Source organism: Scyliorhinus torazame, chromosome 1, assembly GCF_047496885.1.
Source record: "Scyliorhinus torazame isolate Kashiwa2021f chromosome 1, sScyTor2.1, whole genome shotgun sequence".
Taxonomy (NCBI): domain Eukaryota; kingdom Metazoa; phylum Chordata; class Chondrichthyes; order Carcharhiniformes; family Scyliorhinidae; genus Scyliorhinus; species Scyliorhinus torazame.
Window position 1 is genome coordinate 21,239,608 of NC_092707.1, and position 17,720 is coordinate 21,257,327.

The following is a 17,720-nucleotide window of genomic DNA, read 5'->3' on the forward strand; positions in this document are numbered from 1 at the left end:
TGTACTGTAAGTTGTCGGCTAAAATAGTGTGGGTCTTTGTCCTTTTAACAGTGATGTCCCATCCCTGCAAAAGAAGGGTCCATCTAGCTGCTCTAATCTGACTGACTGTACCGTCCTTGAGTCATCCGTCCAGTAAAAGTTGGGTGGGGGTGTGTTCGGTGAGAATGGTGATGGGGTTCAGTCTGGTAATGTACGAAAAATACTGTACTGCCCAGAATACTGTGAACAGGTGCCTTTCACAGGCTTAAAATCCCTGCTCCACAGCATCTCAAACTCTGGAGGCGTAAGCCACGGGCCTTAACTGTTCGTGCCGTTCCTGAAGGAGCACGGCCGAAAGGGTGCGGTCTGTGCTTGCTACCTCTATCGCGTAAGGAGAAAGCGGGTCTGGAACTTTGTAGTGCGGGGGCTGCTATGAGTGCTTGCTTCAACGCATCCACAGCATCCGTATGTGGAAGCCATTCCCAGGGGGCTCCTTTAGGAGGTCTGAGAGGGGCGCTGCCTTGCTGGCGAAACCGTCAATGTGGTTTCGGCAGTAGCCAACCAGTCCTAAAAACGACCGGAGGGCTGAAACGTTCTGGGGAAGGGGCAATTTAGCAATCGAGTCAATTCTTTTGTGCTCGATCTCGCGTTTACCGTGTGTGATAATTGTACCCAAATATATCACCTTATCTTCCAAAATCTGGGCCTTTTTGGGGTTAACTTTACAACCAATTGAGTGTAAGAGTTCCAGGAGTTCAGACAGAAGCTCAATGTGCTCTTCCTTAGTGTCTGTTTGCAGTAGTATGTCGTCTACGTACTGGACCAGACATTCAGGGTGAGAAAATGTGGCTAAACCATTTGCCAGCTGTCGGTGGAAAATGGAGGGGGAGTTGTGGAATCCTTGTGGAAGGCATGTCCACGTGTACTGCTGTCCTTTAAAGGTGAAGGCAAATTTGTACTGGCACGCCTTTGCCAATGGAATGGACCAGAATCCATTACTGATGTACAAAATCGTGAAGAATCGGGAATTGAGTCCCTGCTTGAGCATGGTCTCGGGACTTGTGGCGACTGTGGGGGCTGCTGCGGGGGTGATTTTGTTGAGTTCCCGGTAATCGATGGTCAGTCGCCATGATCCATCGGGCTTTCTCACTGGCCAAATCGGGGCATTATTAGTGGAGGCTACTGATCTAAGTACGCCCTACTCTAATAAGCTTTCGATTACTTTTGCGATTTCTCCCTCTGCCTCTTGGGGAAATCCATACTGTTTTTGGGGTCTAGGGTCAGGTCCTGTGATTTGTACAGAACCAGCCATCCGGCCACAGTCGTGTTTGTGGGTCGCGAATGCTGTCCTGTTTTTCTGGAAAACTGCCCTAACCTGCTTGTCCGTGCTAAGCGTCGTCGGCTTAAACCAAAATTCGCCTACGGCGCTAATTTTGTTGCCGTATTCCCTATTGTGAGCATTGCGGGGGCTCTTGCAGACTTTGCCATTTTCCAGACACACTGGTTGACTGGATCAAATGATAGATTGTGGGAATTCATGAAGTCTATTCTCAGAATGTGTTCTGCTGTGTGGGGCAGGTCAACTAAAACTATGGGGTGCTTGGTGGTGATGTTGCCGATTTGAATGGGTAGGGGCTGTGATGTGTCCCTGCTGTGAGTGACCTGTAAAGCCGCTGAGCGTGATAGTGGCTGTAGTGGGCCACGTGTCCTTTTGGAACATGGTGGAGGAATTTATTGTGGTGCGGGACCCTCCTGTGTCCCAGAGAAACTCGATGGGCTGTCCCCGTATTTTCGCTTCGACTACCGGTCGTCTGGACACTTCCCAAAGGGTGTCGCAGACCCAACTGGGGGAGCCCGAACACCGTCAGTCCGTTCCGGTCAGGTCCGTCTGATCTGAACGGGTGCTCACACTATGAGTGGGCCCTGTCTTATTCCTACTTAAAGTGCCCGTCTGCTGGGCTCTCTGTGGCTTTCGTGGGGCATTGCATTCCCTTGCTAAGTGTCCCAATTGTCCACAGTTGTAACACTCCTGTGACTTTTGTGGGGGGCTGTTCTTTCCTTCATTTACCCATGCGGGGTTCTGGTGTGTTTTAACTGCCTGTATATCTGCATCGGCCTGCTTTTCTTTGGGATTTTTAACTGCGGGTTTGTTTTGTACAGACTGCTCCCAGGCACGGGACAAACTTTTCACTACCCATTTTTCATTATGAGCCTCCTCTGAGGGATCATAATTCACTCATGCTTTCTGTCCTGTTCCTGTGGCATGGGAGATAAGGGTGCGGGTCCATTTGGCCATGTTGTCTGGGGACAAATGGGCGCGGTCTAAGTCTCCAAAAACTGCTGCAAAGTGGATCAACAGGCGTCCAGCAAACGTTGTGGGGTGCTCGGTTTTCTTTTGCCTGCATTTATTGAGGCCATCGATGGGGTCACCCCGGTTATACCCGATCGAGTCTAGGACCGCGGTATGTATTTCTGCAAGGGTGCCTCCTCCTACATTCTGTGGGTCGGGAAGGGCTGCTATGACCGAAGGGTCTAAACTTAAAACTGTGAGCTGTACATGCTCTCGCTCATCCAGGCCGTACATGGTCGCCTGCTGCTTTACTCTGGCAAAGAAATGGTGGGCGTCTGAGGCGGGGAGGAACGGTTTGATTTTATCACACGTGTCCCGTATTTGGGTCACTGTTAAGGGGGTGATATACAAAAACCCCGTATCGTCCGATGTGGCTGTGCGGTGGGTGGTTACTGGGTTCATTGGAGCCTGAACTATCTGCTCTGTGGGGGGTTGGGGTGCTTTCCTCTTTTGGGGCTTTCCCTGCGCACATGTTCCGTGAACATATCTCTGCGCTGTTTCATTTAACTCTTCCCAATCAGGGCCGTCTTCCTCATCAAATTTTGCTCCAAACGTTTCCTGGAATCCTTTTTGGACTGAAAGCAGCGATTGCAGCTCTGCAATCTGCTTCCGGCACTTTGCGTGGTCTAGTGAGCTTTGTCTTTGCTCCGTGGTGGCAGCATGGAGTGCTTTTAACGCTGTCTTCTGCAATGTCTCTACCCGCTTTTCGGTTTCCTCTCGTACCAGGACTGCACGTTGCGTGTCATGATAGGCCTTTTCATACTGAGACTGGAAGCTGCTTAAGTGCGCCAGACAAGACTGGTGAGCCCACTTGGCATCATCCATCTCTCCGTCTTTTGCTACCAACTTCCTCCTCAACTCTAAGTTCTCTCGTTCTACCTCACTTAGATCATAGAATTTACAGTGCAGAAGGAGGCCATTTGGCCCATCGAGTCTGCACCGGCTCTTGGAAAGAGCACCCCACCCAAGGTCAACACCTCCATCCTATCCCCATAACTCAGTAACCCCACCCAACACCAAGGGCAATTTTGAACACTAAGGGCAATTTATCATGGCCAATCCACCTAACCTGCACATCTTTGGACTGTGGGAGGAAACCGGAGCACCCGGAGGAAACCCACGCCCACACGGGGAGGATGTGCAGACTCCGCACAGACAGTGACCCAAGCCGGAATCAAACCTGGGACCCTGGAGCTGTGAAGCAATTGTGCTATCCATAATGCTACCGTGCTGCCCCAAACTTACATTGACCTTACTCATTCGATGTATGCTTCTACCTCTTTCCGGAGCGTCCTAACGACCTCCTCTTTGCCTCGCAACTGTGCCAAGCAGGGCACGATTGCCATCGGCTTGCGAGCTTTCCCTAAGCTCTTCTTGTGAATCTTGCTCAGGTTCTCCCACCAAGTATGTCCTATACTCCCGGGACCTGTTTCCTCGTTGTTACAGAATTCGCTCCAAAGGGGCCATCCTTTCCCTTTGAGGTACTTCCTGATTTCTTCTTCCCATACGGGACACTGTCCTACTCTACTGCTGCTGGTCGCTGTGACCGCAAATTCCTCTGGGTTCATGAGGTGTTGCATTGCCTGCATTGCCATCTTTCTTGTCCGAATGCTTCTTTTAAATTTGGAACAGGGGAGCTAAGGCGGTGCTGTAAATACGGGTACGGTTTTCGCTAATTTCCGAAATAAAAACTCCCGACAGTTTTGTCGCAACAAAAAATCTATCAGTTTACCTTATAGCCCTGTTAGTTACGCATGCATACACACACTTCCGAATTATGAGATTGGTCAGAACTGTTTGAACACTTGTGGTTTTCTGTTCCCAATTGGATCTCTAATTCAAATTTTTGGGTTCTCCCGGAGTGGCTAAGCCACTTCTAGTTCGGGTCCGTTCAGAATGTCGCCAGTAATATGTTGCTAACTTTTGGTTGGTTCACTTGGCTCTGTTTTATAACCTTTGCTCTCGAGTCGCCAGGTATCTTTATGATACCGCCACAAGGTTCAAGTTCAAGTAATGACCAATAACTCAAGACACCGATTAGTAAGATTTAAATCAAAGCACATTTATTATACACAGTAATCGCTACTCATGCACAAATTCTACGTCTAAGCTACTTCTATAACTAACAGGCCTGTAATTAACTTGGAACTGGCCCACCAGGTCAGGGGAACAAATGGCCTTTCGTTCGGGTTCCGAGTTTGCAGGATTCGAAGTTGGTACGGATTGATAGCTAGGGGCGCCTATCTCGTAGCGAGCGTTGACTTAAGACTTACGATCTCTCGGCGGCCATTGGACCGGTCACGGTCAATGTTGGTACGCGTTGCAGGGTGACCCGGTCAAGAAGAAGAGGGACGATTTGAACTTGGGGGCTTAACCTTATGGTCCCCAGGGGCTTCCCGCCTTTCGGGGCGGACCCTGTACCTGGTTCTATGTGATTGGACTTCGTTCCAATCGCTTGGTTCGATTTCTCCAATACTGGAGCGGTTCCCTGATCGATGGGTGGTCTTGAGGTGTCCGTTAACCTCTTTTGTGTTGGCTACTGCTGGCGCCGGGGAGTCTGGCTTAGTTTTGTTTGTCCCAAATGTTGCTATTGTTCCCGGGGATTGCTTATTAGTATGTAGATGGTTGCTACATTATTATGCAGATGGCTGCTAGTATCGATGCTGTCTGGGCCTTTGCAGAGTTAAATACACAGCAAACTTGCACCTGCTGGTTTCTGCCTGTGTTGGCTGAATTTCCCTTCAGCCTTTGCCGTTCGCCATTTTAAATCGGGACTTGGCCAACTCAGGTGGCTACAGTAGCGCGTACCTGGAACTCGCTGCCTGGAGGAGGTGGTGGAAGCAGGGACGATAGTGACGTTTAAGGGGCATCTTGACAAATACATGAATAGGATGGGAATAGAGGGATACGGACCCCGGAAGTGTCGAGGATTTTAGTTTAGACGGGCAGCATGGTCGGCTTGGAGGGCCGAAGGACTTGTTCCTGTGCTGTACTTTTCTTTGTTCTTTGTCTCCCTGCGGCCTCTGGTGTACCGCTGCTCGGTATTCCGGTTATTGGCTTGTAGCTTCTTGTCTGAGGGGGTGCTTTTCCCCGTGCTACCATGCTGCCCACAAAAATGTGGAGAATGTAGGAATAGTTTATGAGTAGACTAGGACTATACTCATTGGAATTTAGAAGAATGAGGAGGGATCTTATAGAAATATATGGAATAGTTATGATAGAAGTAGTGAGTTTGTTTTCATTGGCGGGTGAAACTAGAACTAATGGACAGAGCCTCATAATAAGGGGGAGCAGATTTAGGGCTGAGTTGAGGAGATATTTCTTCACTTCTTGTAGAGCTGCGGAATTCCTTGCTCAGTGAAGTAGTTGATCGTACCTCGTTAAATGTTTTTAAGGCAAAGATAGGGTCGCGAAGGTCGGCTGGCGTGGGTCGCGAAGGTCGGCTGGCGTGGGTCGCGAAGGTCGACTGGCGTGGGTCGCGAAGGTCGGTTGGCATGGGTCGCGAAGGTCGGCTGCCGTTGATCGCGAAGGTCGGCTGGTGTGGGTCGCGAAGGTCGGTTGGCGTGGGTCGCGAAGGTCGGTTGGCGTGGGTCGCGAAGGTCGGCTGGCGTGGGTCATGAAGGTCGGCTGGCGTGGGTCGCGAAGGTCGGCTGGCGTGGGTCGCGAAGGTCGGCTGCCGTGGATCGCGAAGGTCGGTTGGCGTGGGTCGCGAAGGTCGGTTGGCGTGGGTCGCGAAGTTCGGTTGGCGTGGGTCGCGAAGGTCGGTTGGCGTGGGTCGCGAAGGTCGGTTGGCGTGGGTCGCGAAGGTCGGTTGGCGTGGGTCGCGAAGGTCGGCTGGCGTGGGTCGCGAAGGTCAGCTGCCGTGGGTCGCGAAGGTCGGCTGGCGTGGGTCGCGAAGGTTGGCCGGTTGGTAAAAATCGGTCCCCAGAAAAAAAGTTTGAAAAAGTGTGTCAGGAGGGTCAATCTAGAAACTCCCTGACAACCTGGTACCTGGTCAAAACTCTCAGACCATTGGTCTCGTTCTTGGCCTATGATCGGCCGCCCCAAACCTAACATCCAATAGAAAGAGTCGACGTGCCGCCAAAGCGTGGCTCGCGACGATTTGAGTGACGGCGGCCGGGGGGGGCGGGGCAGCGCCTCCCGGCGCCCCCGCCAATCAACGAAGAGGGCCACGACCGAAGCGCCGCCCTGCCCGTCCCCGATTGGGTGATACGAGGCTGAGCGACGTGCGGGGTCGGCCAATGGAAGCAACGCGCGTCGTCAGCGCCGCGGCAGATGGACCATTCAGCGAGGAGCTGGGGGTTGCAGTGTCGCTGGCAGCCCGCGATTGGCCGCGGCGCCCGCGGGGGCGGGGCTGGGCTGGGGTGGTCAGCGCGCGCCGCGGGCACAGGCCGCCGCTGACGGGCGGTTGGGCGCGCGGTGATGCTGCTGACGGCGGCGGTCCCAGCTCGGAGCTCCGCGCTGGCGCGCCTCCTTCTCTGCGCGCTGCTCGGCTGCTCGGCCGCCACCGACCTGCAGTACGTGACCTGCGGCTCCGTGGTCAAGCTGTTCAACGGCCGCCACAACGTCCGCTTGCACTCGCACGACGTGAAGTACGGCTCGGGTAAGTGCAGGCCGGCTGGCTACCCGCCCCGCGCTCGCCCCTGTGGCCTCAGCCGCGAAGCCCCCCGCGGTCGAACAGCTCCCACCTCAGAGGGCTGATTCTCAAGGGGAGGCATGACAGATGGTGGTTTGTTAATACTCTGTGGAAATGGGTTCAAATAGCAACTGGCAGATTCAGTTAATAAATGAGGAATCGGAACCCCCGGCTGATCCGCCAATGCCCCCCCCTTTTTCAGGGGAGGAAATCTGCCGTCCTTGCCCAGTCTGGCCTACGTTGTGACCCCTGACCCACAGCAGCCCGGCTGCATCCAAAACTGGCTTGGCGGCAGGAGGCGGAGGGTGATGGCCGAAGGTTTCTGTCACCGGAAGCCTGTGTCCGGCGGTGTTCCGCAGGGATTGCTGCCGGGCCCCTTGCTGTTTGTGCTGCACGGGATGGGAATGGGGGGGGGGGGGGGGTCGATCAGTAAGTTTGCAGATGACACGAAAATTGTTGGTGTGGTAAGTAGCCAGGAGGAAAGCCTTCGATTGCAGGATGATGTTGACGGGTTAGTCAGATGGGCAGGACAGTGGCAAATACAGTTTAACCCTGAAAGGTGTGGGGTGATGCATTTTGGAAGGACTAACGAGGCAATGAACTGCAGGACGCCAGGAAGTGCAGAGGAGTGAAGGTAGACAGGGCAGGTAAGGTGGCTAAGGAGGCATATGGGATACTTATTCGCTGAAGCATAGAATATAAGAGCAGGGAGGTTATGATGGAGCTCTATGAAACACTGGTTAGGCCAGCGCAAGAGTACTTACTGTGTGCAGTTCTGGTCACCGCCCGACAAGAAGGAAGTGATTGCACTAGAAAGGGCACTAGAGGAGATTCACCAGGATGTAATAATAATCACTTATTGTCGCAAGTAGGCTCCAATGAAGTTACTGTGAAAATCCCCTAGTCGCCACATTCCGACGCCTGTTTGGGAGGCCGGTACGGGAATTGGACCCGCGCTGCTGGCATTGTTCTGTATTACAAGCCAGCTGTTTAGCCCACTGTGCTAAATCAGCCCCTGATGTTGCCTGGGCTGGAGCATTTCAGCTATGAAGAGAGGCTGGGGTTGCTTTCCTTAGAACAGAGAAGGCTGAGGGGTGACCTGATTGAGGTGTACAAAATTAGGGGCTGGTTTAGCACAGTGGGCTAAACAGCTGGCTTGTCATGGGGAGGGCAGCATGGTAGCACATGTGGCTAGCACTGTGGCTTCACAGCACCAGGGTCCCAGGTTTGATTCCCCGCTGGGTCACTGTCTGTGCGGAGTCTGCACGTTCTCCCCGTGTCTGCGAGGGTTTCCTCCGGGTGCTCCAGTTTCCTCCCACAGTCCAAAGACGTGCAGGTTAGATGGATTGCCCGTGCTAAATTGCCCATAGTGTTCAAAAAAAGGGGGGGTTGTTGGGTTATGGGGAGAGGGTGGAAGTGAGGGCTTTAGTGGGTCGGTGCAGACTTGATGGGCCAAATGGCCTCCTTCTGCACTGTATGTTCTATGTAACAAGAACAAAGAAAAGCACAGGAACAGGCCCTTCGGCCCTCCAAGCCTGCGCCTATGCTGCCCGTCTAAACTAAAATCTACACTTCTGGGGTCCGTATCACTCTATTCCCATCCTTTCATGTATTTGTCAAGATGCCCCTTAAACGTCTCTATCGTCCCTGCTTCAACCACCTCCTCCGGCAGCGAGTTCCAGGCACTCACTACCCTCTTGTCTAAAAAAACTTGCCTCGCACCTACGAACCAATGCCCCCTAGTAATTGACCCCTCTACCTTGGGAAAAAGTCTCTGACTATTCCCTCTGTCTATTCCCCTCGTACTTTTGTAGACCTCTATCAGGTCGCCCCTCAACCTCCTTTGTTCCAGTGAGAACAAACCAAGTTTATTCAACCTCTCATCACAGCTAATGCCCTCCATACCAGGCAACATCCTGGTAAATCTCTTCTGCACCCTCCAATCAGAAAAGCGCCCTTCCATTGCTACTCTCTGCGTCCTATGATCAAGCCAGTTCTGCATTTGTCTTGCCAGCTCATCCCTGATCCCGTGTGACTTCACCTTTTGTACCAGTCTGCCATGATGGACCTTGTCAAAGGCCTTACTGAAGTCCATTTAGACAACATCCACTGCCCTACTTGCATCAACCATCTTTGTGACCTCCTCGAAAACTCTTATCAAGTGAGTGAGACACGACCTCCCCTTCACAAAACCGTGCTGCCTCTCGCTAATGCAGCAGCAGCGCAGGTTCAATTCCCGTACCAGCCTCCCCGAACAGGCGCCGAAATGTGGCGACTGGGGGCTTTTCACAGTAATTTCATTGAAGCCAGTTGTAACAATAAGCGATAATTATTATTAAATTATGAGGGACATGGATAAGGTGGATAGGCAGGAACATTTCCCCTTAGTTGAAGGGGGCCAATAACAGGGAGGTATAGATTTATGGTAATTGGCAGGAAGGTTGGAGGCGATTTGAGGAAAGAAACTTCCCACCCAGGGGGTGGTGGGAATCTGGACTTCGATGCCTGAAAGGGTGGTAGAGGTGGGATCCCTCACAACATTGAAGAAGCATTTAATGAGCGTTGGAAACCCTATAGCTGTGGACCAAGTGCCGGAAAATGGGTTAGATGGATGCTTCATGGCACAAACACGATGGGCCGAAGGATCTGTTTCTGTGTTGTAAAACTCTTTGACTTTGATGACTGACACGGTGCCAATTCTAGAAGTTGACGATATGGGGTCAGAAGTTCAGCTCAGAAATAAATGGAACCCCCTGATTGTAACCTTCCTGAGACAGTGAGCAGGGCTGGGGCTAAAGCCTTCCTACGGTGGAGGTGGTGAAAATTTCTACTTGTAGATATTGCATAAACAGTTCGATGAAGCAGTGCAGGAGGTGGTTATGAGTTTGCGTGTTTATGCAGCTCCAGAAGTAATTTAAAAAACCATTTGCTCATGCATGAACAATACTGGGCAGACTAGCAATTATTGCCCATCCCTAATGGTCCTTGAAGGTGATGGTGGGTTGCCTTATTAAGCTGTTGCAGTCCATGCAGCCTAAAAAAGGTGTTTATTATAAAATTGCATGGTTAATGAACTCCAAGGATGAGTTTTACTGATAATCCAGCGATTGGGGTATAATTTGTTCATTTTGGATTTTAAAGCAAGGAATCAAATGGTGCAGCTGGCAAGCAAGGGAGTTCAAGACGTGAATGAAGGAACACTATGTCCTTGCTGGAACAATCTGTTCTCTTGCTGCAGGGTGACTGAATTTATTCCAGAATTCTGTGTACTGATTCGAATCAAAAATATCAAAGAAAGTGGTGGGTCCAAGCAAGAACCGCCACTTGGGTAGAATTTTTCTGATGGATGCCATACGATAAGAATTTGACAATGGTTGATAGCATATTTAAGATAATCAGAAAGAAAGAATCATTGCAAGGCTGTTTGTTTAAGTTGGATGGGGTGACCCTTGTTTTGAATTTGCTCATTTACAATATCCAAATTGGGTGACAAAATGCAAGAAGCTATTAAACCTGCAGTATCGGTGTGTAATTGGCAAATAAACGTCAATGCGGGCAAGTGTGAGACCATTCCTTTTTGTAGGAGGGATAGAATTGTAAAGCGTAAAATTGTGTTAAAAGATTTGGTCTCCGTATTGCAAAATTGATTCCGATTCTGGATGGGGGATGATGATTACAAGGGTTAGTTGTAGCAGACAAGATTGAACAGTCCTTGTGCTCCTTTCCCTAGATAAGCGAAGGCTCTAGAGTCTGAAAGACATCCTTATAATGGCATATAGGGTAGACAGAGAGAAGATGTTTCCGCTTGTGAGGGAGACAAAAGGGGTCCATAAAATGGAAAATTGAATAAGGCAGTCAGGAGAAATATATTTGCCCGGAAAGTGTTTAGAATGTGGACGGAACCTGCACCTTGAACAACCGTTCCTTGCAGGGTAAGTGGATATGTTGAACAGACTGCTAAAGCAGTTGGTAGATTAGTAGTCAGCTGGCACCTTTAAAAAAAAAAAAAAATGAAGCTGTTCAAAAAGGCTTTTAAGAATTAGAGGAATAATTACTACTGAGTTTAAATAAATAAAATAAATAACCTTTATTGTCACAAGTAGGCTTACATTAACACTGCAATGAAATTACTGTGAAAAGCTCTAGTCGCCACATTCCGGCGCCTATTTGGGTACACAGAGGGAGAATTCTTAGCTGGTATGGGAATTGAACCCGCGCTGCTGGCCTTGTTCTGCATCGCAAATCAGCAGTCTAGCCCACTGAGCTAAACCAGCCCAAAACCGTTTTTTGAGGGGGTTGGCAGGTATTAAAGTAGGAATCAAGTGAGACTGATAACAGGTGTGAAGTCCATGGTACAATAACGGGACATTGTTTGCCCATTGAGCCTTTTATCACTCCAGAGTTTACATTAGCATGTGTACAGAGCTGTGTTTCTTGGAGTAGACGTTGCTGCAAATGTTTTTTCTCTTGCTTGTGCTATCTTTGGCCATAGTTTTTTTGCGTCTTCCTCTTTTTGTTTCGGGTGCGTGTGTAGTCATTTGAATAAGAGCTTCCTGGTAGTGCGAGTAAAATGAAGCATCCAACTTGTTCAGAGATGAAATTGAATCCAAGTTTTATTTTCAGATTTTACAGTCTTTTCAGCTAAAAGCCTCTGCAAACTCGTAGTTTAATTAAATGTGTGTAAGCTTTGCAAGATTTGATTCCAGGTTTCACGTAGAGATACGGGATGTGATGTGATTTTTAATTTAAAACCTGTGTTTGGAGAGGGGCTTTTCTTTTAGCCTTCTATTGCTATTGGCGACTGGAGAAATACATTCTTTTTTTAGTTTACATAGCCTGATGCTGAAATGCTACTAAAATGTGGAGTGACTCTATTACTGATCAATTTACCATATTACTGAATATTGCATTTAAAAATATTTTTAATATCTCTGTAACACTTACCTGACTGCCTTTTGCCCATGGCACAATGTACCACACCTTTCTTGGAAACCCAAAGACCCCAGAAACTCCTCCTGTTTCTTTCTGACCCTCCAGGCTCCTGTCGTCCCAGGATCCTTCTTAAACAAGCCTTGTGATTACCTGTAAGGTTTTACTTTATCCCTGACTCCAATATACCAACCGCCTGTAACATTCCCACTGCTTTTATTTTATATTGCCAACCAGAGCTTTCGCATCCCATCCACCATATGTGTCCTATCCTCTTTGCCTGCCTGTGAAATATTGACCATGGGTGAATTTTCCATTCCAGCTGCTTCTAAGGTCTTCACGGTGTTGTTGCAGGTTTAATTTTACACAAAGGAGGTAGGGGAATGGCACTAGGCAAATGCTCTTTCAAGAGAGCCAGCACAAACATGATGGGCTGAATGGCCTCCTCTTGTGCTTTAACCACTTTGTGCTTCATAGACTAAGTATGTTAAGACCAGGAGGAAGATTATTGGATTTGGTCTTTGGCACGTGCTAAATTAGAAGAGTGTGAATATTGGGTGAAGAAAGTATTGAGTTTGGCTAATGTTTGCATCCTTTTCTCTCCACCTGACCCCTTTTTTCAAGCTTTTGAGACTGAGTGACTCACTTCACATATTGAATAACGACAATCAAAGTTGCCACAATTTCTATTTTTTAACATATTTATAGTGTAGTAATTGTTTCCTAGCTTTTCGAAGCTGCAATGAAATAATTTACATGGTATAATCACGCTTTCCTTCTCAAAAGGAAGTGGTCAGCAGTCTGTGACTGGGGTGGACACACCTGACGACAGTAACAGCTACTGGACAGTGAGAGGGAAGCCCGGCCAGGTTTGTCAGCGAGGAATACCGATCAAATGTGGCCAGTCAGTACGGCTGACACATGTCAACACTGGAAGAAACCTACACAGTCATCACTTTGTGTCACCACTCTCTGGAAACCAGGTATATTGATTTAAGAAGTCCAATACAGCTGTGGTTCAGTGGTTCGCATGTAGGTCACGGCAGCTGAAACTATTGCATTGGTTATAAATAATGTTTATTTTGCATAAAGCACTTGTTTGGTAAAAGACTAGCCATAATTTGCCCTCTGTTCCCAATGTAGCGTACTTCTGAAAATTGAGTTTGGATGGCTGGTTCACTTACATGGAATAATCACTCTTTCCTTCTCAAAAGGAAGTGGTCAGCAGGGGCTGGTTTAGCACAGTGGGCTAAATGGCTGACTTGCAATGCAGAACAATGCCACCAGCGCGGATTCAATTCCCCTACTGGCCCCCCAGAACAAGCGCCGGAATGTGGCGACCAGGGGCTTTTCACAGTAACTTCATTGAAGCCTACTTGTGACAATAAGCAATTATTATTATTAACTTGCCTTCATTAATGCAGTTTTTAAAAAAAAATATTGAATTTAGATTTCACCACCTGCTTTCCTAGAAAAGAATTGGTTGTGTGCTAATCCTGTACTATTTTAACATGTAGGAAGTAAGTGCTTTTGGTGACAGTGGAGAAGGAGATGACTTGGATGTTTGGATCGTGCAATGCAGCGGGACCAGTTGGGAGCGAGATGATGATGTACGCTTCAAGCATGCAGGCACCCAAGTCTTTCTAACAATAACTGGAGAACAATATGGCCATCCAATCCGAGGCCAGCTTGAGGTCCATGGCACATTCAGCCCCACTGCCAACAACTACTGGACTGTAATGGAGGGCGTCTTTATCAAACCCAGTGCCGAGCCATTGAAACACGATGAGCTATAGCTTTACTTTAATAAGACTGTGTGCGGGGAAGTAAGGAGGCCAGTAAGAAATATTGTGACATTGTGTGTGTTTTACAAGTTACTTCATTCCGTCTAAAGTCATAGTTTGTGAAGTAAAAGCAAGGTTGTACTTTTTTCTATACTTGTTCAAATTTCTAAAGAAATGGGAATATATTTAAAACAAAGTTTGTGTGTTAGTGTAAGGATGCACATGTTCTAGTGAATTTACTTTTTGCTTTAATTTTCAGTATAAAAAGTTATGAACTTGGAAAAATCAGGTATTGGAAATAAAGTTTCAAAGTCATCAATCTGTATCTCAATTGTTTTAATAATCCTGAGAGTTGCAAAGCTAATTTGGTTTTTACCTTTGGCTCTTTGCTTTTATTTGTCCTTTGATGTGGTGGCTTCCTGAGCAAAATGGAATTCACTTGCAGAAGACGAGGCACCGGCAGCACTTCCCATTTTAGCTGCTGCCAGAACTTAATGTCACTTGCTAAATTCTACATATAGTGCCTCTCCCCACAGACTGGCTGTTCAGCAGTGTAAGTTTATAATAATCTTTATTGTCACAAGTAGGCTTATATCAACACTGCAATGAAGTTACAGCAAAAATCCCCTAGTCGCCACATTCCGGCGCCTGTTCGGGTACACTGAGGGAGAGTTCAGAATGTCCAAGTTACTTAACAGCATGTCTTTCGGGACTTATGGGAGGAACCCGGAGGAAACCCACGCAGACACAGGGAGAACGTTCAGACTCCATACAGACAGTGACCCAAGCCAGGAATCGAATCTGGGGCCCTGGAGCTGTGAAGCAACAGTGCTAATCACTGTGCTACCGTGCCCTCATTGGGCACCAAAAACAAGATCAACACCCATTTTATTAGCAGCAGTCCAGATGAAAGCAGTTGTCCTTCCATTTTCAGCCCTCCGTTTCTAATTGCTGCTGTAGACCTCTGGTTCAAACCATGTAGGTAGTATTCGTGGCACAGAAACGGCGTAAAAGGTTTATGCCAGTGTGTTGTGCACCATCTGAACCTCCTCTCATCCTTCATATGAGCCAATCAGCATATCTTTATATTCCTTCCTCCCTTGTGTGTCTATGCATTTTCCTGTTAAATGTATCTGCTGTTTGCCTCGCGTCCTAGTAGCAAGTCCTGGATCCCTTGTTGGATTTGATCATGACTATATATTTGTGGTTGGGATTTGGAATTTATGCACGAGAGGTCGTCTTCATGCAAGCAAAAGATTACATTGCTACATTAATCTGCTCATGTTGCACAAATCATCTGTGATTCGACCAGCAGATTCAAATTGATTGATCCAGTTGATTGATCCAGTTTAGTTAAGAGTCACTGAGGAACGGTTAAAATTAAATTTTTATTTGCCTGCTGTTTCCCAGTGCTTTGAATTTGTGCCAAGCTACTTTATTTCCATATGTAGTTCCTTCAGCTGACTCATGTCCCGCTAGTGGTGTTATTAACCATTTGGCTGGAAAGTACAAACCCCCCCCCACCCCACTTGTATCAACATTTTAAAAGAAAGAGTAAATCTGCTTGACTTGTTGCTTCAGTGACTACATCACCTGATGTGGCCTCGTGCTTACAAACCAGGGAGATTGGATGTCTACTCTGTGCTGAGTCATCTTATTGGGACAGTAGTTGCGATGTAGCAATTGGCATCAGTGTTGTCGGTCTAGAAAGGAGTTGTGCGTTGGGATAGATGTCCTACCTTGATGCCTTCCACAGTCAAATAAGCCACCACTTCCAATTCCAACTGTGGAACAGTTCTCTGATGTGAGACGGCCTTTCAAAATAAAAAGCGGTTCCCCATGGCATGTGTATCGCCACCCCCCAACCACCCCCTCCACCCTCGCACCCCCATCACCAGCCCACACCCACCTTCCACCCCCCCAACATGCCTTTCCATCATGCGTTGTCTTGCAGGATCTCTTAGCGGTGAGGCGGGCCCCTCTTGAGTCCCCAGATCCCAACCCCAAATAGATAGCAGTGACAAAGAGTACACAGACAACAATGGGAGCCCTCAACCTGCAGCCGAGATGCCCCAGAGCACGGGGGATGATACACATCTCGACATTGCTGTCTACAACACCCTGCATCATCCCAGCAGCACCCGCCTTGGTTGGGCATGTTAGTGAAGAGGCTCCTGAGACACAATCTGGTGCACACCACATGTTCTGCAGTACAGCAGGTGGAGGTAGGAACCCCTGAGGGCGCGGGCGGCCTGACCCCAGGGACGAGCTGCTGTCCAGACGGGTTTTGGGCTTTTGGAACGGGTGATCTCATCGATATTAGAGATGCAGACACTGAGCCAAGGACTGCATGAGGGGGTGTCAGCTACCATCCAGGGCCTGCAGGTGCAATTAGAGAGTCCAATCACTTGCAGGAGTTGGTGCCGACCATGTGTGCCACCCAGGCCAGCACTGCACGGATGGCATCTGCAGTGGAGACCTTGGACGAAAGTTTCGGCCATGGGTCAAGATGTCTCAGGTAGCCAAAGCCCAGGACAGGGCTGCCCTGTCACAGGCAGCCATGTACCAGGGCCACCAGGACACAGCGGGCCTTGGCTGAGGGCGTTGGTGGCATTGCCCGCGCTCTGGCTGATGTGGCACAGACCCAGAGGGAGGTGGTGCAGTCACTGGCTGATGTCGCACAGACCCAGAAGGCGGTGGCACAGTCACAGTGTGATGTGGCACAGTCCCAGAGGGAGGTGGCACACTCCTGGTTGGATTCCGAAGTCCATTGTAAGTGGTGAAAGTCAGACATGGTAGCATGGTACATACCCCTGTGCCTGACCAGGTCCACCGGGCTACACGGTGGCTCGTTCTGCACTGCAGACCCTGCCACCGCATGTCCCCCTTCTACCCCTGGCTGTTCTGCCCTCTGCACTCCTGGCACTGTTGGTGCCCGGCGCCTTGGGGACCTCTGGTTCTGGTGCCTGTCCCAGCTGCCAGGCTGGCGCTACTCATGCCAAGGTGTGCTCCGCTTCCCCTGTCCCTCCTGCAGGGGCTACTGTGGACGTTGCCTTTGGATGGACTGTATGCTGGCAGGTGGGGGTGGGGGGATGGAGGGTGTGGACGGGTTGGTGTACCCATATGGCTGGTGTTACTCTGCACACCCACGGGCTACGGTGGGTGGTCAGTGGGGTGCACAGCAAGATGGCTGCCTTGCAGGCCGTGGCAATGGTGGTCCGTGCCTGGGCGCCCCAGTCCCATGGGGGTCACACCAGCCCATACCTTGGTCCCCCCCCCCCCCCCCCCCCCCTGCGGCCTGGCAGAGGCCCCACACCCAAACAGCCCACCGTCATGCCTCTGCATGTCCTACGGTCTCTACCACGGCCCCTGTTTCCTGATTTTTGAAACCACAAGTAAAACACTCCATCGGTAATTCCGAAGGTGGAGCATCGCGGAGGCCCTGGAGAATTCTGGGCCAGACCTGTGAATAATATGCGAACGCCGTTTACTGTACATATAGAGTAGAACACATTGGCACCGCTGTCAAGGCACCGGAGCTGGCGGCCGCCACGATTTTGGCTTCACGACCAATTCTCCGCCCAATCGCCTCTCCCGATTTGGTTGTCGATCAAAGGAGAATCCGATCCATGGAAATTGAGATTTCTGATCCAATGTTGCAGCCTCTGAAAGGGATCGATGACATGTAAACAGGGCAAACAGAAATGTGACTCTTCGACCAATCTGATTAAAGAATGTTCACTGAGCCAGAATGTAAACGAGGAAGCATAAATTGGATTTAAAACATACACTATTAGCAAATAAAGGAGGGAAAGAAAGATTGGATAAAGAGGCAAAATATAAATTAATTTTTAGTGCCAGAGAGGTAGTAACAACAATTGATGTCCATAAGACCATAAGACATAGGAGTGGAAGTAAGGCCATTCGGCCCATCGAGTCCACTCCACCATTCAATCATGGCTGATTTCAACTCCATTTACCCGCTCTCTCTCCATAGCCCTTAATTCCTCGAGAAATCAAGAATTTATCAACTTCTGTCTTA

At 49.2% G+C, this 17,720-nt stretch overlaps 1 protein-coding gene across 1 annotated transcript; it reads left to right on the forward strand.

Annotated features, from left to right (window-relative positions):
- The first annotated feature begins 6,697 nt into the window (after positions 1 to 6,697).
- sdf2l1 (stromal cell-derived factor 2-like 1) lies at positions 6,698 to 13,993 on the forward strand. Its single transcript, XM_072475282.1, has 3 exons — positions 6,698 to 6,932; positions 12,681 to 12,877; positions 13,412 to 13,993. The coding sequence occupies exons 1-3, from the start codon at positions 6,752 to 6,754 to the stop codon at positions 13,688 to 13,690; spliced, it is 657 nt and encodes a 218-aa protein (XP_072331383.1). The 5' UTR covers positions 6,698 to 6,751; the 3' UTR covers positions 13,691 to 13,993.
- The last annotated feature ends 3,727 nt before the right edge of the window (positions 13,994 to 17,720 follow it).